This window comes from Coccinella septempunctata, chromosome 5 (genome assembly GCF_907165205.1).
Source record: "Coccinella septempunctata chromosome 5, icCocSept1.1, whole genome shotgun sequence".
Classification (NCBI taxonomy): Eukaryota; Metazoa; Arthropoda; class Insecta; order Coleoptera; family Coccinellidae; genus Coccinella; species Coccinella septempunctata.
Genome location: NC_058193.1, coordinates 28,201,644 through 28,228,311, shown reverse-complemented (window position 1 = coordinate 28,228,311; position 26,668 = coordinate 28,201,644). Strand labels below are relative to the sequence as shown.

Below are 26,668 nucleotides of genomic sequence, written 5' to 3'. Positions count from 1 at the left end.
CAACTCCAAAGTTCGATTCATCCAAGTTGGGATAAATGGGATTGATGCTCATTCTAGTGTTTCTCATTTCCAATCAATAATGTCACTAATAACGTTCAAATTCTTCTCAGATTCACTCGAGAACTACAGAAACTCAAAAAGATGGCCGATTACTCCTCTAAAGATACAACGAACATCAACAATTTCCTACAGAATTTGAGTCCCGAACTGAGTATATACACTTACAATTTCCTGAATGCCGGAGTAGAAAAGAAAGACTCTTTGATACACCTATCAGAGGATCAGCTTCTAGAAGAATGTAGGATAACCAATTCAATCCATCGGTTTAGGATAATGGAAGGGATCAGGCAACTAGAGAAGGGAATGGAAAATCCGAGCGAAGACAATCTTGACAAAACTCTGGATGTCTTCGTTAGTTATAGGAGATCTAATGGGTCGCAATTGGCCAGTTTATTGAAGGTCCATCTCCAGCTGAGGGGTTTCAGTGTATTCATAGACGTCGAGAGGTTAGAGGCTGGAAAATTCGATAATAATCTCCTGCAGAGTATACAGAAGGCTAAGCATTTCCTTCTTGTTTTAACACCGTCAGCCCTGGACAGGTGCAAAGGGGACTGTGAGAGGAAAGACTGGGTGCATAGGGTATGTATAACTTTACCCCAGAGCACTTTCAATGCAGTTTCTCAATTTTACTACACTGTTCACTTCTCTTTCACGATACACCAAGTCAGTAAAATCCGAACATTCATGAATTTGTGCTGCAAATCCCTTCTTTTACTGCTTGGGGGTTTTGGTGGGCTGAATATGGAAATTATGCTTTGTGAGGTTCTCTTTATCCAAGAACCGTAATGCTGGAACCCTTTGATAATGGGGGGATGACATTGGGTGTGTGTGTGTGTGTGTTAATTTTTCAAATATACTTCTTTTCTGTTGAACGTCATTGTTTTTATGTATTCCATAGTATCCTCTTCTGCTTCATTTTCATTCTACTGAATGATTTTTTCGTCAATTGTCTTCTCAACTATCTGTTTTACTACTATCATGATTTCTCGTCATTATACTAAACCATAGTTTTTTTTTTCGTAGGAAATTGTAGCTGCTCTACAGGCACAATGTAATATCATTCCCATTACTGACAATGCCTTCGCTTGGCCCGAACCCGATGAATTACCTGAAGATATGAGACAAGTTTGTCATTTCAACGGAGTGAGGTGGATTCATGATTACCAAGATGCTTGCGTGGACAAACTAGAAAGGTAGGTCCGAGTAGTTCACTAAACTATCCAGGAGCTTCTGATGTTCGGTCGCCATTTGCATAAGGAGAAATTCCTATGCCTCACATATCACTGTTCTCGATGTTTCTCTTTATGTACATTGCAAACTAAGCAATTCCGACGAATTACAAATTACAAGTATTTTGACTGGTTTTGATGTGTGTTTCAGAATGATTGTGAAATATCGGAGGTAACTTAGGAGTTACTCCAGATTCCGGTATGTGTAAATACCTATAATCGAAACAATTGAATGTTAAATGATTCATTTCGTTCTGTTTTTCATCGGTTGTTTGGCTTTTTTGGGCGATATTTTTGCATCTTTGCGTTAATTTTTTTTATTCCTTTCAGAATGAAACTGTTTTGTCTGCTATAGTTCAATAAGACCATGCTTATTGTCATGTCAACACCTTGTTTACTTTCTAGTTTTTGGCCTTTTATGCATTTTTCATACCATCTTTTTCGTTAGTTGTTTTTTACAGTGAAGGTTCGATCATCTTTGTATATAAGACGCTATACATAATGTTTTCAATTCAAAGGCATAACTTACCTTACTTTTCAATTTCAATGAATGTTGAAGATAATGCCATACTTACATAAGCTTTCTAAAACCTTCAATGATAATGATTCCTCATAAAATTTTTGAACTCCACCTTGAGTCATACATATATATAGAATATTTTGATTTTTCTTCGCTTTGAAGAAGTACACTAGGGCACTATGTGAAAAAAATAGGATAAAAATAATATTACACTATGAATTGTACCGGTGTAAACTTTTCAAATTATTCTCTGGAAAAAACGATAAATCGTTAATAATAGACAGAAACTCACTGAAACATACAACAACAAAATTTTCATCTGGTGGATTCGAAAATTCATCCATGATCATTTTCCAGGTTCATGCGCGGTGAGATGAGTGTCAGAGACTTCAACAGATGTATGGGTAAAGGGGACATAACTCCAGGAACCCCCTCGAATTTAGGGATTGGAAGGAATCCACCCAACTACCAGAGAATGCATAGTAACGACTCTGGTAACGGCAAATCAGACAAAGATGTGAACGGGAATTCAGGTCTGGGTCGGGGGGACTGACTAGATGGTCCCCTAGCCTCGGGAATACCTTCATCTTTACCAAGGTGAGTGAAAAAAAACATAAATATGCACTTGTTTTTGCTTCGATTCGATTATGTCAAAGCTATTGAAAGAATTCCATTTTGAATAATTCAACCGCATGCTGTGTTAAGGATTCTTTTGCATCCATTTCGCATTTAATAAACAGGGTGTCCGAAAAAAAGCGAGTGCTTACACCAACGGAAATTCATTTTTAGTTGATAACTATGCAGACTTTTTTCATTGTAGAGAAATATCATAAGATATGCAAGATTAACCTGGCAGGTATCGTTTTAATGGTTACCCTATCTTTCTTTTTTTGGTTAGCTTCTCAACTTCACCTAACCAGTGTCAGCTTAACAGAGGTGGGGGATGAAAATCTTCTAACTTTTTTCAAAGCCAACAAGACATCTTACCCTACCAAAGAAGCAAAAAAACTTTGGACAGCTTTTCGCGTCTTTTCTGTTTAATTTTTTGCCGTAGAGTGGTCAGTAATGTCGAATAGTAATCTCCGGATATTGTTCTACCCTTACCCAAAAAATCAATCATGATTACTTCATGGCCATCCTAAAAAACTGAAGCAAGAACTTTTCCAGCAGATTTTTGGACACGAAACTTCTTAGGCCTGGGAGAACCAGAGTGTCGCCATTCCATCGATTGTTGCTTTGTTTCTGGATCGTAGAAATATACCCAAGTCTCATCCATAGTAACAATTCGGTTTAAGAAATCTACATCGTTTTCAAATCGAGCACAGATCGAACGCGATGCTTCTACCCCTGCGCGCTTTTGGTCAACATTCAAACATTTGGGGATCCATTTTGCAGCAATTTTTGTCATGTCCAAATTGACGTAAACTATATGAACGCGTTCGTATGAAATATTCAGTGCTTCAGATATCCGTTTCAGCCCAATTCGACGGTCTGATAAAATCATGTCATGAACTGCACCGATATTTTCGGGGACTGACACAGAAACTTCATCATCTTCAATGGAAAATTTACCACTTTTGAAGCTTGCAGTCCAATTTTTCACGGTCGCTTACGAAGGACATTGATCACCAAGGGTATTAAGCATATCTTCATAAATCTGCTTACCTCTTAACCCTTTTAAATACAGGTACTTGATGATGGCTCCAATTTTTCGATTTTCACAATTTCGGTGGACATCTTCTTTCTTTTAATTTATTGCGTAACTCTGGTTTACTTTTTTAACCTCAAACTTCACACTGACACTTCTAATGATTCATTGTTCGTTGCCATGGTAACGCAATATTTTTTTTATGCATGAAACTGGTCTAGGCTAACTAGATATCGATACATCCTCGTAGTATGCATATTTCGAAAGAATTTCCTGAACGAAAGCACTCGAAATTTTCGAATACCTCGTGGATACCTATCACCACTAAAAGCTTTGGCAGAATTCGCAATGGAATGTCACTCTAATGCTTTATTTTGGATTTGAATTAACAAGCACGCCCCTTGACTAATATAAATTTTCAGGCTATAATTTCAGATTCTACAAATCAGCAGCTCCTACTCGTAATTGGATCATAAACGGGAACAAGCGTAACGCGAACAGAGACTTGCCCCCTCTGTCTCCGTACTCCAGAAGGGGATCGAATACTCGAATACCAACAGTCGCTTCCAGTGGTCCCCTAGTTGCCCCAAATAGATCTCGTAGTTTAGACGGACTCTTAGATGCCGAACCAGAGAAGTCTAAAATAGATGTTACTAATAATGAAACCACTCCGTCCCAAACAACCAGAAGCTGTGACGAGCTAGACAAGGATTTGGCTGAAATGAGCCATGAAGAAACAGAGAAGAAATCGAACTCCGTGAGTTTAGACACTACCGACGTTGACGATGATAAAACGTCGATGTACAGTTCATCAAGTGATTCCAAACGGAAAAGAAATTTTATGGACAGATGTGTCAATAAAGTTAAGAATTTAATAATTAAGAAATGAGGACTTCGTAGTTCTTAAGTGAAATTTTATAAAATTTTTGTTTCTTCGACAAATGATGTATTTTATGCCCATGATTCAAAATAATTATATTAATTATTATCTCGGCAAAACTTTAAATGTTAAATAGTTTCTTGTTCTAATGGAAATACCTTTTTTAAACTACGAATTTCTAGTGTGGAATTCGTTGAACGAATTGTTTTGGTGATATTTATGTAAGTTATTCTTTGATGTAAACACGGCAACTACTCTTTCGGAGTATCAGTTCCAAAACGACGTTGTATCTAATCCGAAGAGAACCACCTGCATACCCACAGTTAGCCTAAAGCGATGCCTTTATTGCAAATGCAAATTGTCCTTTGTGGAATCCCGTGTCATTTTGATTATAAAAATATATATTACTCAAACCATAAATTATATATGATGTAATAGCGTTTGCAAGCTTGCTCATTTAAAAAAGCTGGAATTCTCCAGAATGAGCTGTTATATCTTTTTGGATGTACCATGGCTTTAACATACATTTAGTATTTTATATCTAGCAATCGAAATATTTTTTTATCTGTTATAATATTGAAAATATATTTTATTAAGAACATACTTGATTCTTTTTTTATGAACTAGATCTGCTAACCACCATTCCGAGAGGCAGCTTCACAATACTTCAAAGGAGTGAAGCATAAAGGAATTGTACTACTCGAAAATGGGGCGAAAATACAATTCCAGTAGAAGCACTTTTCAACCAACAATGTCACAAGCACTTTCATTACATTGTCTCAATTTTACTGTTTTTATCATACCTCGGACGTATTTTTCGGATATTTTCGGATATTTTTTCAAATGGCCCAATACAATTATTCAGATAGTCTGGAATATACTGAACCATTGTAAAAATGAGTATTTAAAATGTTCAATTTGAATAAGTTCTCCCACTCACAGAGAACGACTTACTGAGGAAAACAAAAAAATTAAAATTAGTTCGAAAACTTCCCAATAAAATCGGTCTCCATTATTCACAAAAATTGTTCGAAGTTGTCTCAATTAGTTTGATGCACGTACTCAGTATTTTCCGACAAAAAATGGAATAAAATACGGTAGCTATATATCAGTTTGAATAATCTTGCTATTCTTCTAAATTTTCCATCTTAATTTTAATGATCAAGACTCACCATAGACTTATTACATTAATATGTCTATGAGACTCACCAAAATCACACAAACTACCACATTTTCGTTGCACTCACCATTACCTACCAATTATGTCAAGTGAAGATGATTTCAATAAATGCATTTATCAACAAATTCATGAAAGACAAAAAAACAACAACAATAACAAAGTGGAATGTACTGTCATCGGATCACAATGAGATGGCAAGCCGCGTCTAATACTTTGGTAGAGGAAGGCAGTCCAAAATCAACAGTCAACTTTGACTGACTTTTAGGGATGATATCTCAACCATCTCGATAATTTTATATAGTCGATTTTCGGTGAAATCATTTATTTTGATGAGTACTGCAATCGTTCGAGAAAAAACTCACCTTTGAAAGCACCCTGTATATATATATATATATATATATATATATATATATATATATATATATATATATATATATATATATATATATATATATATATATCAGTCCACTCAATCTCAACAACAGAGACGCGACAGTTCGCGGGCTGACGACGGAGTTACTCTTGGAGGAGTGGCACAGTAAAGCTCTCCATGGAAGGTATCCTGGCAGTCTACAAAAAAATAACATTAATAAGAAGGAGTCACTTACCTACCTCCGGGCCGGATACCTCTACCCAGAAACAGAGGGAAGACTCGTTGCCATTCAGGACCAGGTCGTACCAACGAGATCATATATAAAAAATATTACAATGAGGAACATACCAACTGATAAGTGTCGGAGATGCTTACAGGCAACGGAGTCAATACAGCACATCACCTCATCGTGTCCCATTCTAGCGCCTCTAGAATATATGGAGAGGCACAATGCCATGGCGAGAATATACCATCAGGCCCTAGCAGAGAAAACAGGTTTGGTAACGGAGGTGGGAGATCCGTATAAATACCGACCCAGCCCAGTCCTGGAAAATGATACGTACAAACTTTATTGGGATATGGTGTTTTCAACAGAGAGGCCAATACCGCATAATAGACCTGACCTGGTGCTGTTCAACAAGAGGGACAAAACCGCCATTATCATGGATATCACAATACCGGCAGACGACAACATCTCTAAGGCGTTCACCGAGAAGCTCAATAAATACCAAGACCTAGCCTTCGAACTGAAAACCATGCATGCCCTGAGATCGACGACGATTCTGCCACTCATAATTTCCACCAATGGTTTGGTCGAGGAGCACCTGGAAGAAAATACGATAAGACTGGGTCTGCAAAAAACATTGATAAGTACCGCACAGAAACAAGTTATTCTTGGTACAGCAAGAATAGTGCGAAGATTCCTGACTACCTCATGAGCGCACCTTGCCCGCAGAGCGGACCGGTGTTCTCAGAGAGCCGACCCCGTAAATGGTGATATTGAAAAAAAAAAAAAAAAAAAAAAAAATATATATATATATATATATATATTCATTTTTCCGCAATCTACCTTGTATGAACACGCCTTATTTAGAAAACATTACGCATAAACAATGTGATCATACCAGGACGAGAGAGCGAAAACTTCCAGGAGAATTTTTGAACGAGGAACTATGCAATATACCTATTTCGAGAGAACTTCTATTTATTCTTAAGAAAATAACTGTTTTGGGTTATGCAATTGTGAGATTTCACTTCCTCGTTAAAGAAATATCCGAAATATGGAACGCATGCACATAACGTCAAGTTTATTGATTGTTTATTTTGTCATTGTCAAAAATGACAACAATATTCTAACCTAAAATTTATAAAAAAAATTGAATATTCATATTTTTCAAATAATTTCTTGTAAATAGAAAAGGAACTCAAATACGTTATGACTCATAGTGCAATACAGAATAATTTTGATTTGCCAAATGAATTATGCGTCAAACCATTAGCTCTCATAGGTGTATCTGGCTTAGATACTGTGAACAATGCAATTCACAAGGATATTTGGGAGGCCCTTACGGGAAACAGAAGGGTGGAAAGAGCTCCTATATTATTCAAACTCATAAGCAACTCCTATGAATTTCCTGTCATCAAACCAAAAAGAAATTCTTATGAGTGGTACATACCCAAGGGTATACTAAAAAAAAATTGGATGAATAAGCACTTATACGAGATACCTGCAGTGATTGTGATATTTTATGAATTAGATTGGAAAGATTCACAATGGAATGAAAAGATGATCGAATGTGCGTCTAGAGTGCAGTCAATGAGAGCAGCGTTAGAAGGCAGAAATACAAAAATTTGTGTAGTATTGATACAGTGTATTCCAACTCTGCCTACAGGGGAAGATATTCTGGCATCAGAAAGAGCAGTTTCTCTTTGTGCAAGTTGCGAATTAAATTCCCAATCATTATTTATTTTACCTATTGGTGATCATCTACAAGGATATATAATAAGATTGGAAGGAGCATTTTTCGATTTTGCTCAGACTTACTACCATAATGAAGCAAAAATAATTCGTTCTCACAAAGATCACCTCAATAAAACAAATCATCAATTTCTGTATGTTAGGCACCAATTCAAAATGGCATTTCTTTACGAGCTCAAACAGGATAATATGACAGCTCACAAGCATTATTCTCTTGCTTACAACAATTTACTAGAAATAAGAATCGTTGATACTAATGCCTTAGAAATAAGAATGATAGCAGGTTTCATCAGTTTCAAACTGTGCAAATTACAATTTGCCCTCAATTTACCTAGAGATGCAATATCTCATTTCAAGAATCATATAGAGCATTTCAAACACCGTATTGGTTTCCAGGAATTGGCTTTTGAACATTATGCATGGTTATCTAAGCAATTTCAGGTATTTGGTGATGTGTTCGATGAAACTGTAAAATTGGGACTTCCTCCTGTTCAAACACAGCACCCTGGCATTTATTATCAACAAGCAGCTCAATATGCTATAGTTCGTAAAAATATTAGTAGAGAGTTATGTGCTAATGTGACAAATTACCCACAACCTGATCCTCTGGAGAACTTTGCACATATGGAATACTATGGTCAAAGACCTTGGAGGCCAGGAAAGCTTACTCAAGATGTACCTGATCCACAAACTGAGCTGAATGGTATTCATGCTCTCCAATTTTTGGAAAAACAAATTAACCATTCAAATATCATCATAACTTTGTATGGCTTAGCTATTTCTCAATTCAAGACATATAAGTGTCCTAGAACAAGGAAACATCTTGTTCTGCAAATGGCTGATGAATATTACGATTCTCAGGACTTCAGTAAAGCACTAACTTTACTAACTCATATGCTGTGGGATTTCCGACTGGAGAAATGGTGGCTGATCATGTCACATGTGATGATTAAAGCTTTTAAATGCGCATTTTTGATTGCTAGTGCACAGGACTACATGCTTCTAGCACTAGAATTGCTGGGAAAATCTACTGATATCAGTTTGGATTATAAAAAAAGGATTTATGAGAATTTCAATAGGGTGCTGAAGGTATGTGAAATTATAGTTCAAAGGGTGAATTTCATATTCAGATGCTACAACTTTCTGTCTATCAATATTGAATTCATTCGGAAAAGTTATGAAGTACTCTTCAAAATTATGGAATTCAGTGAAAATACTTATTTCAGTTTTCAAAATTTTAATGTCTGCTAATACATATTTTCATATCAATGCAGAAGTTTAGAACTCTCAAGTACTTACAAGTGACTTAGATGTCACTACCAGTTAGTATATCCTACAGTGACTAACTTGCAAGAGTTGTTAGAGCTATTGTAGTATGTAGGATATCAAAAAGTCCTACTGTGTGGAATGAATATAATTCATGCATTTTTGCAGAAAGAAATACCATTTGGTGATCCTGACATACCTCATGATTTGCTCCAAAAAGCTATTATAAATTGGCAGCCAGTTTTCAATACTTCTGAGTTCAACATTGTATTAGATATGGCAAACGTAACTAGCTGTTTAGAAACTAAGGCACGATTCCTAAGAAAGCATTATGAAGTTGATCAGAAAGTATCTATTGGAGTTTATTTAAGGAACACAAGTCCGTTTACTTTAACACTACTTCAAGTATCAGTGTGTGTCAATACCTCCATCATTACATCAGAATATACTGTTAATACTATGTCGAAAACTATAGAAATTGGAAGTAATGAAGTAAAAATGTTCGAAATTGAATTCTACCCTGATCCAAGTGATATCTCGAAAGATATACAGGTGAGCTTCTATTCACATTGAAGCAGAAGGTTTAAATAATATTTTCAGATTGGTAATATAATAGTTCAAATGGGAAATCCTGGGTGTAAATTAGAACTCAGATTTGGAAGTCATAATGAAACTAACCAAGTCCATCCTGAATTGCTCCATTTTAAACTCACAAAAGAAGCCCTAGACTTCGATAATATAAGGCCACAGATGACTGCTACAATAGTGCCCAGAAGATCAAAGCTGGAAATAAACTTTGCTCATAAACAACCCGCCTTATTGGGCGAATGGTATGAGGTTTGCGTGCATATGGATAATAAGGAAAACAATTCTATAGGGAACCTGGAAGTAACTCTCTTCCTTATTGGAGAAGAAAACCCCTCTTCAAGTAGGTGTAGCAAATCTGAATTCCAAGTGCCGTTGAGATTGATTTTTGACAATATGCCATTATTACCCAATTTTTACATTATGAAAGATTATGTGGACAATTTTGTGACAGCTTTGAAAAAATGTTATGTTGATATGTTTATTTTTGTTTTTAAGCTGACGTAACAAATGATGAGCATGGGATACCTCAAAAAACGCCACTGAGTTTAAATGTTAAACAACACATGGAACCTGGGGAGAAAACTACATCGTTCTTCTATTTGAGAGTCCACAAAGTTGGAGTGAAGAATGTTCAGATACAATTAACATACTTACTGAATAGCAATAACACTCCCGTTATTAGCACAAACACCGAATCCCTTCTTATTTCTGTAGTCCAGCCTTTTGACATTTCCACAACCTTTTTATCGACTCTCATGATGGATATTGATACTTTTTATGTGGATGAACATTTTGGAATAATGCCTTCTATAAGTAGTCTCTCGCCATGGCCACTTCTTGTCGAAGAAACGTCTTTTGAGTTTGTATGTAAATCAGATGATATTTGAAATTGATCTCAAAGATTTTTTTCAGAGTCCTATGGTGAGAAGTGTTGAAGATAACATTTCAAGTCCTTTACATGGAATCCAGTTGAATGAGGGTGAAGTAGGAACTGAATTATTTTTGGCTTCTTGTGACAGGCCTTCTGAGCAAAATGTTAACTTGGGGCAATACGTTATCAAGTGGAAGAGGTATTCGTGATATTCAATTTTTTTATTAACAATGGTCTATTTAAAGTCATCATTTTTCTTATTTGCAGATCGGATGGAAAACATTCGGCCATCAGTAAAATAATGATTGTTGGATGCCCTGTACAGAAAGTACCACTGAAAATTGAGGTTGCTCTTCCAGCTCATGGCACAGTGAGAACTCCTACAGTGGTGAAGTACACTTTGGAAAACAAATCTAATCAGTTGATACAATTGGATGTAGCTATAGATTCAAGTGATGGCTTTATGTTTGCTGGATTTAAGAAGGTAATACAAAATTTTTTTTCCTTGTATTCTTGCTGAAGATGCTCAACTTCCTCTATCAATTTTACTTTTTTCTTTTGTTTCAGTATATGATAAGCATTCTTCCACATAGTAAACAAATAGTGAAATATAATCTGTATCCTTTACATGCGGGAAGTGTCGCTCTACCTAAATTCAACCTAAATCTGCCAGTCACGGGTTTGGTCTCTCCACTATTGAGACAGGATGATTTGATTGCCCTCATTCAAAGATCCTTACCTACTCATCTGTTCATTATGGTAAGTGCACTGTCATTATTTTTTTATAATAACAAGGATAATCAGTGCCAGGACCTTGATTTTAGAAAATATAAAAATATTCCTGAATATTGAATAAAATGAAAATTCAAATGTGGGCTTGAGTATTTCGATTCAAACATAACATGTTGATATCAATAAGAACGAATGGGACGCTCATTTAATATTATTATAAATGACAATATTGACCAACTAATTTTGTCCTAATCCAATAATTTTTCAGCCAGAGCCAAAAGGGTCAGTTAAGCCACCAGACTGTGTTACTCCTCAAAATATTAGTGTTAGATAGTATGTTATTTATATTCAATTATATTTTTATCTTTGATAATTGTTATTGTATTTTTATGAAATAAATATAAAATCTAAAATTTTCTCGTGGGTTCTTCATTTAACGTAGACTAATATGAGCCGTCCGCTTATATAAACCTAAAACTAGTTCGGGTGAACTTGACATGATTCCGTTTTTGATCACTTTTGGCTGACGGTACAAAGCGATAATTGATATTCAGAAAATCGTTTAATTAATGTCGGCCATAACTCTGGTCTTCTTTCAATTCGTGTTCTATATTTCATGCAGGTGTTAGATGTGGGCATCGATGTAAGGTCAATCGTAAATTGCCTCCATGAAGTTGCCATCAATTTATTTTGTTAATCGAATGAGGTCCTCTGAAATATGGCCAGGAATTTGATGAAAAGCAGCAATGTGGACGTGTCCCGTGAATAAAAATTTATCGATCAAAAACACCCCAATGCACTCTAAGCTCTAATTGAAGATATTTGTTCTATATTTTAATCCATCGAAATATTTTTTCACATTCAATCAACTTATGTTCCAGGCACTTATTTTTTCGAGTAAAATCGTAATGGTTAAAGTATGGGTTTCCATTTGAATATATTTTTCGCTAGCTTCAATTTGTTGAAATCGACGACCTCCAAAATCATGAACTCCTCCCTGTTCAAAAATGACCCAAACAAAAACCCTTTTCCATTCAGCCTGCCAATTTTTCGTCCGATAGTCTACTGATTACCATAGTTAGAAATCCTCCAATGCTTTTTTCGCAAATATTCGTTAATAAAGACGTACACTGTTGAAGCCACAAGGCTGAATAGTCATAAATTTTATTTGTAGAAATGATAGTTTTACACCTTCAATTAATTTCTGAAACTAGAGTTAATACTTTGTTATTCTTTTCCATCCAGAAACGAAAAATATTTTTGGTGTTTCAAAAGAGTTTTCATGAACTCGTGGAGCGCCTTGCTTCTGACGCTTGTGAAACTTCTGGGTCTAAGCCAGTGTATCAAATCTTCTGATCCACTTTGAAGGTAGATCTACTTATGATCTTGTTCTCTACTTCTATTGTCGACAGTCTACGTCAATCACCCTGTATAAAGATCTTATTTCCGTTATTGCTAGGACGCAGAACGAAAATTGTACGCGATTCAAAATAACCGCTTAGATGTTATTCAAGATTAATCAATAATAGATGTGTAACACACAACGCTCGTGATATAATTCAGTAGGTATACCCACATCCCGTAACAAAGAGAAAATTAACTGCGTTAATAAATTAAAATTTCGAAATAGATCGTCTTTCCTCGGAGCACTTACTCTAATTATTTAGTTGCAAATGATTATTTTTTAGCGAGGTATCCCGGGTACGGTTCTGGACGAAAATAACTTTGGCTAAGGTTAAATAACGAAAATTCCCACATACATTTTTGAGTCCTGTAAAACTCCCAAATGATTTATCTCAACCCGCAGTGTCAATTCCATTTTATCAAATGGGTTATTTTGAACTTGGCTCCGAATTCGCTTTTGGATAATTTTACTGCACCGATAGTGTGGTGACGAATCATTGATGGATTACGGATTTCAATGTCTGTTTTCGAGAAAATGACTCTTTTCTCTATTCTCTATAAATGAAAAGTTTACATGGTGACTGGTGACAACGGCTCAGTGGAGATAGATGACCTCAAAATGAAGGAGAATTTGGGGCTTAAATTCCCCACAAGGATATTATAGGCGATATTCTTTTATAAAAAATTGCTGAAATTATCTCTGTTAATAGTTAATGTTATTTTTTCATTGATCACCAATATCCTTATGGGTCCACTGTCCACTGAGCTGACTGAGCCATTGTCCCTCACACGTCATCAGTCATCGATCCTCCTTATCGTTTATAAGAAAAACTTTTAAGAAGAAATAAGGGAAAAGATATAGAAAACTGTAATTCAAAACCAATTTTTATTCAACTATGCTGGGAAAATATAATAATTAGGTAATATCATTATTTTTATCATCTATTAGTAACTATTCGCATAAGCAGTAATAGAGTTATTCCAGATAATGTGACGCTTCCCCTGAAAATAAAATCCATTGAAAGAATAACCCCCGAAATAGTGTTTCTTCTCTTGATATTTCTCAGAGTGGAAATTTTATTTTGCTTATTTAAAATTCTATAAAAAATCCATCGATCTGTTTTTTTGATGGTCAGATGACAATACCCGAACTTGTCGACAGGGTGTGTTCACTAAAGATACGGTAATAATGCAGGTGATTCCTGCCCGAAAACATTAATTTTCGTGAAGAAACATAGGGTCAAATTTGTACCTTTGGTGATATGGGGTTTACTGTTTGTTTTAGTGGTATTTTTGGGTTTACCACCACTTAAAACCGCCCAACTTCTCGCCAGGTGCAAATTTGCAACTGAAAACATCACTGTCTTACACCGTGGAGTGTTTGCCATAAAATTATACTTGGTCTGATACTCTAAATCCAATCGATTCTACGAAAAAATGTCCTGGAGATTACCAAACGAAACCAAGACTCATCCGTAAAGAAACATCGAGTCTACACTTCAACTGTCCAACTTGTGGGACTTCCCAGTATTGATGATTAAAAGGAGATCATCGGCAGCTATTGGATGGACCTATTCCAAGCCCGGCTAACACTTCGCTAACATTCAACCGCAGGAAACTTGCTGGGAAGACCCTTCATGTGTCAACCGTATGACTTGATCAGGTTGCATAGGAATCAAACGTGTTTTCGGCAATTTCAGTGTATTTTATTAGTCGTACCTACTCTAATACGCATAATAATTTTTAGTTCAGAAAATTTTGAGGAAATATCTCATTTGTTTAGATTTTATCAAAGAACGTGAGAAGGGGTGTTTCTCCATGTATCTTCATGAAGTATTAATACTTTCGAACAAGGAGTCAACTCCTTTTTTTTAGCACATCTTCAGTAAACACCCTGCAGATTATTCGACTAAAACTGATCATAATCTTTTCCAATTCATACACGACCGCTCTCCACTGAAACGGAAGTTGAGCTGATCTGAGCGACTTTAAGTCAGCTTTCAAGACCCCAGTCAGCTCAACTATACTTTCGGTAGCTTGCTAGCCTTATTTTCTTCCATGGAAAATATCTCAACATTCTTCCTTATACGATTACACTTTGCATTCTTATTTCAATAAATATTCTGATGTAATTTCTCTCATGGAACAATTTTTGATGGTTGAAACACCTTAACTGATTCAATCTATACCGGAGCATTTCTTTTATTCCACTGACTGACGCAACCTGCGCAGTGTGCATGCTACTTTTGTTAATTCATTGTCAAATTAAACCGCAATTTCATCGACTTACCAAATAGCAGCACGAACCACTGGAGAATGCCTCATTGAACTATACTGATGTACTTTAAATCTTTCGCTTTTCTTGAATTCTCTTATCATCGCTTTAGCACTGTAACAAACAAGAAATTCATATAAAAAAATGATTTTATAGATTCTCCTTTGACCAAGGGTGGTAAGGATTCCTTGACCTCTTCCTAATTCAAGAAAATAACAAATAAGGAATAGAATAGAGGCACAAATCACCGGCTATTTTAACCCAATCGAAGCTAAAAAAAATTGCCCACTTTTTTTATGAAAATTTGATTTGATAAATTTAAATGAAAGGAATTCTTGTTAGTGAACCATTAAAATCAACAATAGTAATTAATGTATGCCATATTCTTATATACACTTGACCAAAACTTTTGAAGAAGCCGAATAGGCTAAACTAGTAGAATGGTTTGTGATATAGAATATAAGTATTTGCACTTGTATTGTTAATTAATGTAAATATTTCAAAAAATTAATGCAGGACGTTCATAACAGTGTTGGTATGTTATATGAGAAAAAAATTCTTAAAAAAATATCGTTTTGCTGAAAATGTGGTGAAATTTTGTGCTAAATGATCAAAATTCATGAGCTTATCTTTCGCCAATCAGGGGGTACCTACTTTCTGCCGGAGAGAGATGCTTTCAGCGCCTTCGCGAATCGAGCTGATGTGTGAAATACCCACCGTGCTTTGTTTTTCTATTTCCTAGGATAAATATAGCTCCCTTTGATCGGCGTTGCTATTCATTTCAACATTTGACAGCTTTTTAAACAGACTGCTAGAAATTGGACGAATAAAAATTTGCGGTTTCTGTTTGGAACAGCGCGAAAGTTTCTGGGAAGCCAAAAAATACGTCTTCAATCGATCTCCACCGATATAAACAGATATTTGTTGTCTTTGACTAATGTGATTGCGAACATTTCGGTCACGAAGAAAAGGTCTAAAATTAGAGATGTTCTACAACAATCTAGGGATAGACACGTACAAGATGTTCCCTCGAAGCGAACCATTCTATTTTGTGGCAAGATACTTTCTGTGCAGATAACTGAAACACCCACAGATCTAAAAAAAAATTATTTATCTCCTGCATTACGTCTGAAAGTGCCAGTAGATGTCGATCCCTGGTGGATAAAAAGAATTATCCAGCATTAAACTAACTAATTTTCACAAAAAAGGTTCACTGTCAGATGAATTTAAATATTCCAGAGGTAATGCACCCTGCAAATGCCAATTCAAGGAAAAACTAAAACCTACCGCAAATGCTGCTCATATTCAACATCAACTGCATTTTTTACTGAACTTTAATGAAATTCAAGACGAATATGTATTAAGGACTCACGTCTGATCTCTGTGAAACCAGCAAGATCAGCTGACACTGAACCGAACCAGTCTCTGGACCAAACTACTTTCTACTCGGAATACATAGTTGAACCTATTATGTCTTTAAAGATTTCTAGATAGAATAATTTCGATAAACTATTATTTAGGTTTAGGTACCATATTCTTGCGAATGACCCCGTGTTCAACACATAAGTAACTAAAGTTGAGTCGTAAGAATAGCTAAAATTTACCTAATAGCAACTGAAGTCAGCTCAGTGTGCGAACACTAGCGAGCGAAGTTTTTTCAGGTGGACTAATGAAAAATAAGGAGAATGGGATTTTATTTTTGGGCATAGACACAATGTTTCCTTCAAATGTGTCAGCTAATTTTTTAATAGCCATTAATAGTCCAGCCAGTAGTAGAAATAAGTAAAGTTAATCAGGCAATTCAAATTCTAAAAATAACATGAAACGTTTTTGACCTTCCTACAGTTTCGTAATCTATCGTTAATTTTTTATATCTTTATTTCGAGAAAACTCCCGAAAGAATGATATAGATATCAATATCATTCCAGCGAGCAAGCGAAGCATCTTTTATAATTTAGTTATCACTATCATATTTGAGCTCATATCCACGATTTCAAAAATTTGTATGACTGATAAGGTTGTAGTCTACCTAATTTTCGTACCAGGAGTCCTTCAGTTCAGATCGCGCAGCCTAAAATCTAAAAATAACGCGAAACTGAACGTTACCGACCTTAGTGCCACTACGTAATATATCGTCAATTTTTTATATCGAAGGTTGCCACTTTATTTCGAGGAAACCTCGGATAGTTTGAAGAGAATAATACAGACGTTTCCCGTTCGGGATTATCAGAACGCGCTCATTAAAGTGCACCTGCCCCTTATTAATATTATTTTTGCGAGCATGTGCCAATAGTCATTTTTGCAGTTTCAACCGGTCCAGTACACCGCCTAAATTTAGATTAGAGCAAGTCGGTTAATTCCTAAGCCACTTATTCAGTAAACACGCGATAAATATAAATTTTGCAGGGACAAGGAAAATCGAAGTGCTCGATTTTCAATTTTTCGGGTGCCTAGTCAAGGATAATATATCATCCGTCTTCCTTCGCATATGTCAAACTTTCACAAGCACGCTGTTTATCATCTCGGTGAAAATTGGTCAAGTGCCGGATTTAATGTTTTGATTAATTTTTCATTGAATTACCGTCCGGTACTGCAGTAAATCATTTGGAATTACTGCAACAGAATTTGGTGACCAGAGGGGTATTCATCGCACGATAATCAAATCACTACTGGTTCCCCAACATCCATTTTGTTCTACAAATTACATGGAAGAGTTAACAGCCAGTTTCACCATCAATTTTAAACTCCCTTCAATTCAAAAGATTACATAAGTCTTTAATTTTAGTAAGACTGAAAGAAACTTTGAAATTGAAAAAATTTTAACTCTCATAATGGAATTGGCTATAATATAGATTAATTTCAGTTTCATTTCATGTCAGAATAGCAGCTGATATATAAACCCATACCACTGCCACCTTCCAAATTGTGACCTCTTTCGTACCTGAATAGAGTTTTTGCTTCAAAATGTCGAGTGAGGAATCTGAGCATTAAAGTAGTTAACATATCCCAAGACTCTTTTTGGAAACTGATCAGAGCGGCAAATCAAAATCCGCTGTTGCCTGAATCATGGGCATGCCTCCATTACAAAAGACTCATGCATAATAAGGTGTACAGGTGCAGAATGGGTAAAAAGTAACGAAAAAAAAAATTAATATCAGATAAAGCACTTCTACCAATGGCGAATTCCATTGGTTGAAACATATATGGACATTTTGTCATTATTGTAGTGCGTTCAAAATATAAACTCTCTATGATCCTTGTATTGACAGAACAAGTATCTGTAGCATCAAGTGAATTCACTGTTTTTTTTTTACTAAAACTCAAGGATAAATGGAGGGGGAGTTCATTACTACGGCACTTTAAGTTCTGCAGATCAAAATTCTCCGAGAAAGCGTCTGGTTGCAGAGAATTCATAAGTCTAGACGTTCTAGATGCCTATAGAAGTGCGGTCGTAACTAACCCTTCAAGATGCCTGAAGTTAAGACTGTGTACCGGTAGGATTCATCTGCTCGGATGGTTCTTCTGACAAGTTTCTCAAGCCCTGGCATAATAGAAGTCAGCTCCAAAGCACATAGGCCATGGAAGTATCTATATAACAGTTGAAGATGATGCGATAGAGAACCAAACCTTCGGTAATATTGAGGTCATCTATCAGATTAACAACCCTCTTCTGGACCAAATCAAGTTAAAGCGAAGTTGGTGCTAAAATATCCAAAATACGGCCGTGTTTGGTGATGTATTTCCAAGTTGGAGGGGTGAAATCTACTTTTTTTGAGAGCTCTGAACAAACATCAGATTCTTTCCAACATCAACTGCCTTGTATAAGTTGGTTCCAACAGGCATAAATGGCGCAACTGTGTTTTACATCAATTGCAGTTGAGATCTCTGCCAAGTAGCCAAGTGCTGCTGCCATACATTGTGTCTTGATGTTCAGGGCTAAATGGATGTCGGCTCATCAAACTGCTGGAGCGAAGTGTCTTGCTGTTTGCAAAGGAGTGGATTGGGTTGTTTGTTGAGTATAAAAGGTCATTGGTGTGAATCAAAAAAATTGTTGGGGCAACTTCCGAGCCCTGTGACACATCAGCGTTTATTCTGTGATAATCAGAAGGCTGTCTGTTGACAGCAACAGTTTGAGATCCATTTGCAGAGTCCGGGAGGGGTGACACTACATTCAAGGCAGCAGGCCACACCTAGTCGAAGACTAAGGTCTTCGACATTCAGTACAACTATTAGGGACTTACCATAAGAATGTGTAGATCACAGGTTGGTAATGTCAGGTCATTTCTTAAGCTTACACTCCTTGTGGCAAACCTTCCAAACAAGGATATCCCATAATCTAGTCTCTAGTCGATCGAAGAAACTGGTGGATCTTTTATTAAGTTCGAAAAATACACCCCGTCGCCACTCTTTACTATTATCATTCTTTTAATCGAACCTTCTTCACTCGACTTTATTAAAAGAACAATAGGAGTAGAGAGAGACGACGGGGTGTATTTTTCTATCTCAGTATTTGAAGTATACCACTGGCGAAAATATTTATATACAATATATACAAGAAACAAAAATTAATCCCACATTATTACATATCGCCAGCAAGGTCTCCAAAGCATCATAACCGCGAGTATTTTTGAGTTTAAATTTATTCACTCCAACGTATTCCCATTCGAAGTCATTTATCATGAGTTATTTTCGCGAAAGATATTATTACGTAAAAATAGTGTCTCTTTGAACGTCTCGAGGACGACCTCCTCTTCCCAAAATCGAGTCCTCCAAACCAACCGGATTTCTTTTTCGGTGGCGGTCGATTTCGGGATCGATTTTCGGGGCTCTATCCAGAGTTCTTCAGCCGGCGAAAATCGTCGACCGGAAAATTCCTAATTTATTTCGATCACTTATGACGGCCATTCCAACTCTCGCTCCCGCAAAATTATGCGTGCAATAATATTATTTTTGAGTTTGCGACGTAAACAGATGCGCACAAACTTTTCGTCTATATTTATTGGGACAATAAAAGCTGAAATCAGAATTCGAATTCGCATTCGATGCCAAAAAATTCGGAGAGCTATTCGGGTTTTTTTTTCGAATCGCGAAAGTGAGTCGTTTGCACATCACTATTTCGGTTTGAGCTATTCGCTGGCTTCATCTAACCCAGTATTCGTCATCGAACAACGACTGTTTCATAATGCATTTTATCCATCATAGATGCATAAAGTGATTATAATCTATCTGCCTTCAGCATTATAACATTCATAAATCACTTGTGATTAAGGAACTATTTTATCAAACATTCATTAATCACTTGTGGATGGATCATTTTTCACTGGTCGATCTGGTAGATCGAATTAATCAAAACTGATTTTCAAATTACAATAATCTATATGTTTTATTTTTTCTCTCGATTCTGCGTAAAGGAGGCAGGGTTACTTGAATAAACCCTATACATAAAATAAAAACCTTCAGAGTTATCAAGGAGCTATGGGCAGATAGGGATCATGTAAAAGCCATCTGCCAATTGAGGGGTTCAGAGCTGAAGTGAACCAAGTCCATGCAGTCTAGTTTTGAGATGAATGGCTTAGAAATTGTTTATCACCAATTAATTCTTTAACTTCTTTGACTTCTTTATTTATTATTATTCTTATCTAAGCATATGCTTACATTCTAACCTTTTAAAATCAAAACAAGTCACTTTTGAATTAATTGGTGACAAACAACTTCTAAGCCATTCATCTCAAAACTAGGCTGCATGGACTTGGTTCACTTCAGCTCTGAACCCCTCAATTATTGACCCTTATTTTTAAATCTTGGTTCTTAGTAACGCCGCACAATGCTTTGGCACAGCTCAGTCAGTTGGATTGCATTAAAACCTAACAGATTATCTGACAAATGCTTCGATCCATATCTGAAAGTATATCAAAACCGAATCCTAGTTACATAACTAGGATTCGACTTTGATAAACTTTTTACATAACACAGGTCAAAGGTACGGAAATACTGAAATACCCATTCATCTTCTTGGATATTAAAATTTCAGCGAAGTGAATCAATTTTACGGTCTACAATAAAAACCGATTTGTGGCAGATTTTATTGGGCTGTAACTGGAAATTTTCATTGCTGTAAACGCGGATTCGCTCTATTTGAACGGCAAATGATCAGTACCAGAAATAAGAACGGGTAGATTCTTTTGGCCAGAGGTTTGTCCCAATTTAAATACAGCCAACTCGAACGAGATTCGAATATTGTTTCATAAATCAAATGATATGGATATAAAGAAACAACCAATCAATTTTTTTTTCGATTCACGAATCTCACCTTGAATAATTGTCTACAGCTACTAACGCTTTGTTATTCCTCCAAGAAATTGGTTTTACTTCTATACTTCCAAATGCACTCAAGGCTGTAGTCAACTGAAAAAAAAGGGAACATTAAAATTAACAGATGATTACTATAAAACATTGTTTGGATCTAAGAGTATTTCTGATCCATACGTGTGTATATTTCAGGATATGTATGTTCGATTTTTTTCTGAGGGGATGCATTTCATATTCCTACGTTATTATTATGGTAATGAGAAGTAACAGAGAAAAATATAGTACAATCATCGACGATTCATCATCTTAAATTTGTCCTGAAAGTTGAAAATATGAATCTTTGTGTGAACGGTTTTGAACTCGTTGCACCGCTTGCTACGTTGCCACGTAAAATTTCATGTGTTGCGACACAATAACAGAGCAATTCCCTTGCGCAGGTCTCACAACTAATTATCAAAGGTAACAAAAGTTCTAATAATAAAACATAAACTGTAGATAATTAGTTAAACCCGATGACTTCGAAAACGATCGTTACAGCAATTATGTTACGCCATTCGTCAAATGCACGACTTGTGCGTTTTCTAGCAGTTATAACATTAACATCCAGGGCTGACGAAATGAAAGGTTTTCCATTGGATTTCGGTAGGAAGAAATAACACTTAAATGAAGGGAAAAGCAGGATCATAAGTAATTGATTAAAAAAAAATTTTATTGTAAGTTTTCCTCATTCCTCATGGTAAATTTATCTCTCATTTTTTAATTTCAAAATTGAATTATTCATTGCTCTGTAGCAATGATTGCGTGTCAATTCTTTACAGTTGATGAACAAAAAGATTTGATTATTCTCTACAGGGTGTCACGAAATCAATGCAACGAAATGTGGTCACAGATTTTCGGAACAAAATTAGGAGACCCCTATTTTTTTCCAGGAGCCCCCCTCTTTCGGAGTTACAACCCCCCGAATTTCGCCCTGTTTATGATAGGCGAAATCTGATAGTGCTACCTATTTTGACGAAGGACCTCCTTATTAAGACAATTTATACGGGACCAAAATGTCTTTGGAACCACTAAATAATATTGACCGCGTATTCGAATTCCTTGCAAATTGTTAAACCGTTAGAAAGCCCACTCAATTGGCAAACTTTCTTGTCTCTTGCAATTTTTTCATGAAACGCATCTTACTTCCATTTGTTTTTTTCACAGTCAACATTAAAAATCTTTGCTGCGTGTGCAAGCAAGTCTCTAAAACAAACCGTATGCGAGAAAAATTGCTGGATTTCATCCAGCTTTTCTTGAAAAGAAAAAACTGAAAACTTCGAGCATTATTGACGTCTTAATTATTACAGTTGACCATGTCTTTGAAATCAAAATTAGAAACGTCCTCATCTATTCATGACGTAGAAACCGACGGAACAGAAAAAAAAAGCGAAAGAAGCGTGTACATAATGTATTATCTAGTTATTGTGTCTTCCAAATAACGCAACTATAAATACAAAATTTAGAGGTCCCTCCTGGCGGATATTTTTAGAAAACAATTCTCCGCAATATAAATATAGTCCAGTAAAACGTACCGTAAATAATTTACATTTTGGAAAGACGGGCAAGTCTGAAAGTCTGACATGCGACACATGCGTTCCTTACGTGTCTGTGAAATGCTCCGTAGCGGAGATCGTGCAGCAGATTTGTTACCCAACTGTATTAACGATGATTACATGACGAAAGGATTGAAACACAAAGCTATAGGTGTTGCGGATTATGATAAGTAGCTGGGAAAAGTTACTATGAACATAGTTTTGGATATTTGTTATGGCTCAGACGTCTGACGGTGGACTAGAGTTCGACAGGAAGTCGTTTTAAAACTTTTCAAATCGAAAACACTTTGATCTTGTGGTTGTTTGTTACTGAATATACCGGTAAAAGGAGCATAATACGGAAATGTTGAGCCACCATTAACAATTGGGAAAGTACCGATCTGAGTCAGGAGCCGTATTGTGCATTTGCATGAATGCTTCATCATTCGAACTCAATCGTTTGAGACCATTTTCGGCTTAAAATTAAAGAATTTCAGACAGTTGGGTAATATCAAAAAGCTCTCGTTCCTGGAAACAGGCACGAGTGCAACACAAGGCAATTCATCTCGGCTATCAAACAATTTCAGTGAAAAAGGATTGAGTATTCATGATCACGTAGGTATCTCCTAAAAGAGTAGGATATCTGAAAACCTCAAGATTTATCCATAAATGATTAAGCTACTTCATATACATTTCTTCATGCTATTAATTCAATAAACGTTTTGGAAAAATCATCGGTGTAAGTGCATAGTTACAAATGATGGCATGTTCAATTTGGGATACCCTGTGAATTGAAAATCTAAAACTTTGATAATGGTGACTGTCTCATATAGTGTTGAATATTAAATCTATAGCAGTTCAAACATATGGAAAAGTTATTTTCTGAATGCTCCTGTTCGATGAAACCAATAAAATCATTTAACATCTCAATTCATAAAATAGGAAAATTCATGAAGCGATGAAATATTCACAAGGTCATATTTTCAGCATTCATGATGTAACAGATGTGCTTATTTAATTCTATAAACATAATATTTTGCTATTATATGTTCTATACATATATATTTATTCTCCTTTAAATCAATTGAATTGCGAGAATAATCCTGAAGCATGAGAATTATTATTTCCAACTGCACAACTTTTGATGAAAATTTCAAAGTTATTACGTCATTCGAGTGAAGATGGCTACCCCGATATAAAAAAATCCAGGAAATTTCTAATATTCATATAGAATCTGAACATGGATATACCAATACATCAAAACCTTCTTTTTGGTTTCCATAGCCAACAGAGAACACCGTAATATTGAACAAACAACAGAATTTTCAGATTTTCACTAACATGAGTTATATCATCATTATAGCATCGTCAGGTGGAAATATATAATTCTGTTTTTAGTTCAATTATGGATTTTCATCAAGTATCCTCTGAAAATTATATAATCCTTGGTATCAGCCAAATTAATTCAATCAAAATATTCACAACAATGCGAATGAAGCATCCAGCAACATTTTTCATCAATTTTTATATCACAAGGACATAAAACTTCATCAATGAAAATAGTTCTATTTGGGGACATTCAGCGCATTCACCATTTAGTTGATTTATGGAAAAAAATTAAAATCATATAATATGTATGCCTAGAATGGATAAAAAAGATTTTTTAAGCAGTATCTTTTGAATTACCTCCATATAATCAAGTTTCCTGCTACCACAAGCTTCTATAACATACAAAGGGGGCCTCTTGCAAGCAGGATCAGCACCATTTAAGTTCTGAAATAATCCTGAATCAAACAGAATTTGAAAAATTATGCACATGGTATCGATTGGTAAAAACTCACAACGTAATTGATAGAAGCTCTGATCACATTCAGACAGTTTTTGTACTGGAACATTCCTCTTAAATACTCTGTAGGCATAAAAACTTTACCCAAAGGATGTTTTCCATGGATTTCAAGATATGCCAATCGGATAAAAATATAACCAGCACAGAAGGAGTCCCACCCAGCATCGTGAAACTTGCCAATTGCCACTTTATCACCCTCAACTTCTATACCAGGAGAAAGCATAGCAATATGTCTGCCAACTCCATCTCGAAAGTAATGGAATAAAGTTTTCAGATCTGAATTACTAGGTTGTTTATTTTCTGGAATTTTTGATCGCATCTCATAATATATGTGCTTTGTATCAAATACAATGGGAAATAATTCCATTGTTAATTTTTTGAAATCCTCATATCTACTCGGCAAGTTTCCTTCAAAATTAGTGATAAGTATGAGTATATCCATCAAAGCATTATGGGCTATGATGGGTTTTTTCAGTGAAACCAAGAGCTTATAGACTTTTGTGAATCCAAGAAGTGAATCAAGGATCTCCTCATTCAGATCATTATACCCGTTCATCTGAGCAATCTCCTGTGTTGCAACTTTCTTCAATGTCAACAGTTGCTCTTCATTTAGATGCACCATCACATCCCCAAAATTTCTTCTTATATATTTATGAAAAAAAAATTTGAACTCAATGTCACGTACATATCGATTTGTGAGATCATTCAGGGGCAGTATTTCCCCGATCTTTGCCTCTTCATACCATTCATTAGCTTCTTTCAGCACCTTATCGAGAATAGGTTGCATGTTGGAACAAAAATTCATATTTGTTTCATAGACATCATCATTCTTGAGCTTTCTGAGTAAACCCTCTTCCTGAATCTTACTGATATAAGGTATACCGGTGTAGAAAAACTGAAAAAAAAAATTATGCAAATAAAATAAATTAGAATAATTAATTCAAACGCAGTCATTACCTTATTGAAGTCGAAATTATGTAAAGCTAAAAACTCAATGGCACTAGTCTCAAAAAGAAAATACCTGTTGATGTGGGAAAATAGACCAGGTTTCACATAGAACGTATAGGCACTTCCTTCGAAACTATTTCTATCTGCATCAAATTTGAAGGCAGTTAACCCAATTTGTACTGGGATTGTATTTTCCACATTTTTTCTCAATTTAATATATCTTTCTTTCGGGTTATCGAATAAACTAAAAAATACATAATGGGTAAGTATGATGTTTTTTCAAATTTGGAATACATATTTCATACCTTGGAGTGTAATTAGTGAAGGGATTCAAAGCACTAAATTCCAAGTCGATACCAATGAACTTTGCCGCTTCAATATTCTTCTTGATGTCCGGAAATTTTTGTTTAAAATTGTTTATATTAATTTCGGTCATCTTCACTCACACAACGAAAATTTTTTGATGTTTACATCGTTCATTCACAAGGTGAGGTTATCTTTTATTTTATAGATTTGTTGTACTGGTTTAACAAGTGTTTGTTGTAATTTTAACGTTTTCCTTTATAAAATAAAATAGAAATTCAAGAGAATAATTTATTTGATTATAAAAAATTTCTTCTGAATATAAGATGTAAACTGAAACGGGGCTTATCACAACTGTGTTTTACGCAATAACGTGTACTGGGGATGTAGCTCAGTGGTAGAGCGTTCGCTTTGCATGTGAAAGGCCCCGGGTTCAATCCCCGGCATCTCCACGATACTTTTTAAAAATTTCTTTGCCGAAGGTTCTTCAGCGAAGGGTCGGTCTTTTTGGAAAATTGTCTACTATCAGATCTGCGAAAAAAGTCAATTTTTTTGCAATCTGAACCGTCAAGATGTCCAGGACATAACTCGACGATGTATGTTCAGGGGCGTCCAGAGAGTCCCAGTTTTGGCCTGTTGCCCAGCGTCCCCGACAGGTAGCTACCGAGCTTATAAAAGCATCACCAC

At 35.7% G+C, this 26,668-nt stretch overlaps 3 protein-coding genes and 1 non-coding gene across 10 annotated transcripts in view; 3 read left to right on the top strand and 1 right to left on the bottom strand.

Annotated features, from left to right (window-relative positions):
* Positions 1 to 4,938, top strand: part of LOC123314588 (NAD(+) hydrolase sarm1) — a 78,434-nt gene extending 73,496 nt beyond the window's left edge. For 5 of the 7 annotated variants that reach the window (XM_044899954.1, XM_044899955.1, XM_044899950.1 and 2 more), the window contains exons 7-10: positions 111 to 639; positions 1,084 to 1,253; positions 2,167 to 2,406; positions 3,893 to 4,938. In XM_044899954.1, coding sequence (XP_044755889.1) covers positions 111 to 639; positions 1,084 to 1,253; positions 2,167 to 2,362 — 895 coding nt within the window. In that variant the 3' untranslated portion in view covers positions 2,363 to 2,406; positions 3,893 to 4,938. Of the gene's footprint in view, positions 1 to 110; positions 640 to 1,083; positions 1,254 to 1,440; positions 1,489 to 2,166; positions 2,407 to 3,879 lie in introns of those variants that run through there. The other 2 variants (XM_044899951.1, XM_044899956.1) reach the window with 2 other exon arrangements.
* Positions 4,939 to 7,217: 2,279 nt separating this feature from the next.
* On the top strand, positions 7,218 to 11,742 carry LOC123313657 (trafficking protein particle complex subunit 11). The gene is made up of 8 exons (XM_044898624.1): positions 7,218 to 8,957; positions 9,303 to 9,686; positions 9,735 to 10,062; positions 10,218 to 10,585; positions 10,635 to 10,792; positions 10,861 to 11,077; positions 11,161 to 11,352; positions 11,594 to 11,742. Exons 1-8 carry the CDS (start codon positions 7,326 to 7,328, stop codon positions 11,657 to 11,659), a joined length of 3,345 nt encoding a protein of 1,114 aa, XP_044754559.1. The 5' UTR covers positions 7,218 to 7,325; the 3' UTR covers positions 11,660 to 11,742.
* Positions 11,743 to 13,596: 1,854 nt separating this feature from the next.
* Positions 13,597 to 26,302, bottom strand: LOC123313843 (pre-piRNA 3'-exonuclease trimmer-like). The gene is made up of 7 exons (XM_044898901.1): positions 25,984 to 26,302; positions 25,688 to 25,922; positions 24,726 to 25,625; positions 24,571 to 24,657; positions 21,315 to 21,409; positions 15,020 to 15,118; positions 13,597 to 13,731 (listed from the first exon to the last, which is right to left on the bottom strand). The coding sequence occupies exons 1-7, from the start codon at positions 26,112 to 26,114 to the stop codon at positions 13,668 to 13,670; spliced, it is 1,611 nt and encodes a 536-aa protein (XP_044754836.1). The 5' UTR covers positions 26,115 to 26,302; the 3' UTR covers positions 13,597 to 13,667.
* A 59-nt stretch (positions 26,303 to 26,361) lies between these two features.
* On the top strand, positions 26,362 to 26,433 carry Trnaa-ugc. The gene has a single exon. It is a non-coding gene; the product is annotated as a tRNA-Ala (tRNA).
* The last annotated feature ends 235 nt before the right edge of the window (positions 26,434 to 26,668 follow it).

What these genes read in the sequence shown, in the direction of transcription:
- LOC123313657 (XM_044898624.1), top strand. Translation starts at nt 7,326, where the DNA reads ATGACTCATAGTGCAATACAGAATAATTTTGATTTGCCAAATGAATTA. An exon ending in ATTTCAATAGGGTGCTGAAG is followed by an intron (nt 8,958 to 9,302) that starts GTATGTGAAATT and finishes GCATTTTTGCAG; the next exon opens with AAAGAAATACCATTTGGTGA. An exon ending in TACGTTATCAAGTGGAAGAG is followed by an intron (nt 10,793 to 10,860) that starts GTATTCGTGATA and finishes TCTTATTTGCAG; the next exon opens with ATCGGATGGAAAACATTCGG.
- LOC123313843 (XM_044898901.1), bottom strand. Translation starts at nt 26,114, where the DNA reads ATGACCGAAATTAATATAAACAATTTTAAACAAAAATTTCCGGACATC. An exon ending in GCTGTAGACAATTATTCAAG is followed by an intron (nt 15,119 to 21,314) that starts GTGAGATTCGTG and finishes TGTTTGTTACAG; the next exon opens with TGCTAAAGCGATGATAAGAG. An exon ending in GTGGTTCGTGCTGCTATTTG is followed by an intron (nt 13,732 to 15,019) that starts GTAAGTCGATGA and finishes TTTTATTTTCAG; the next exon opens with GGGAAGCGTCACATTATCTG.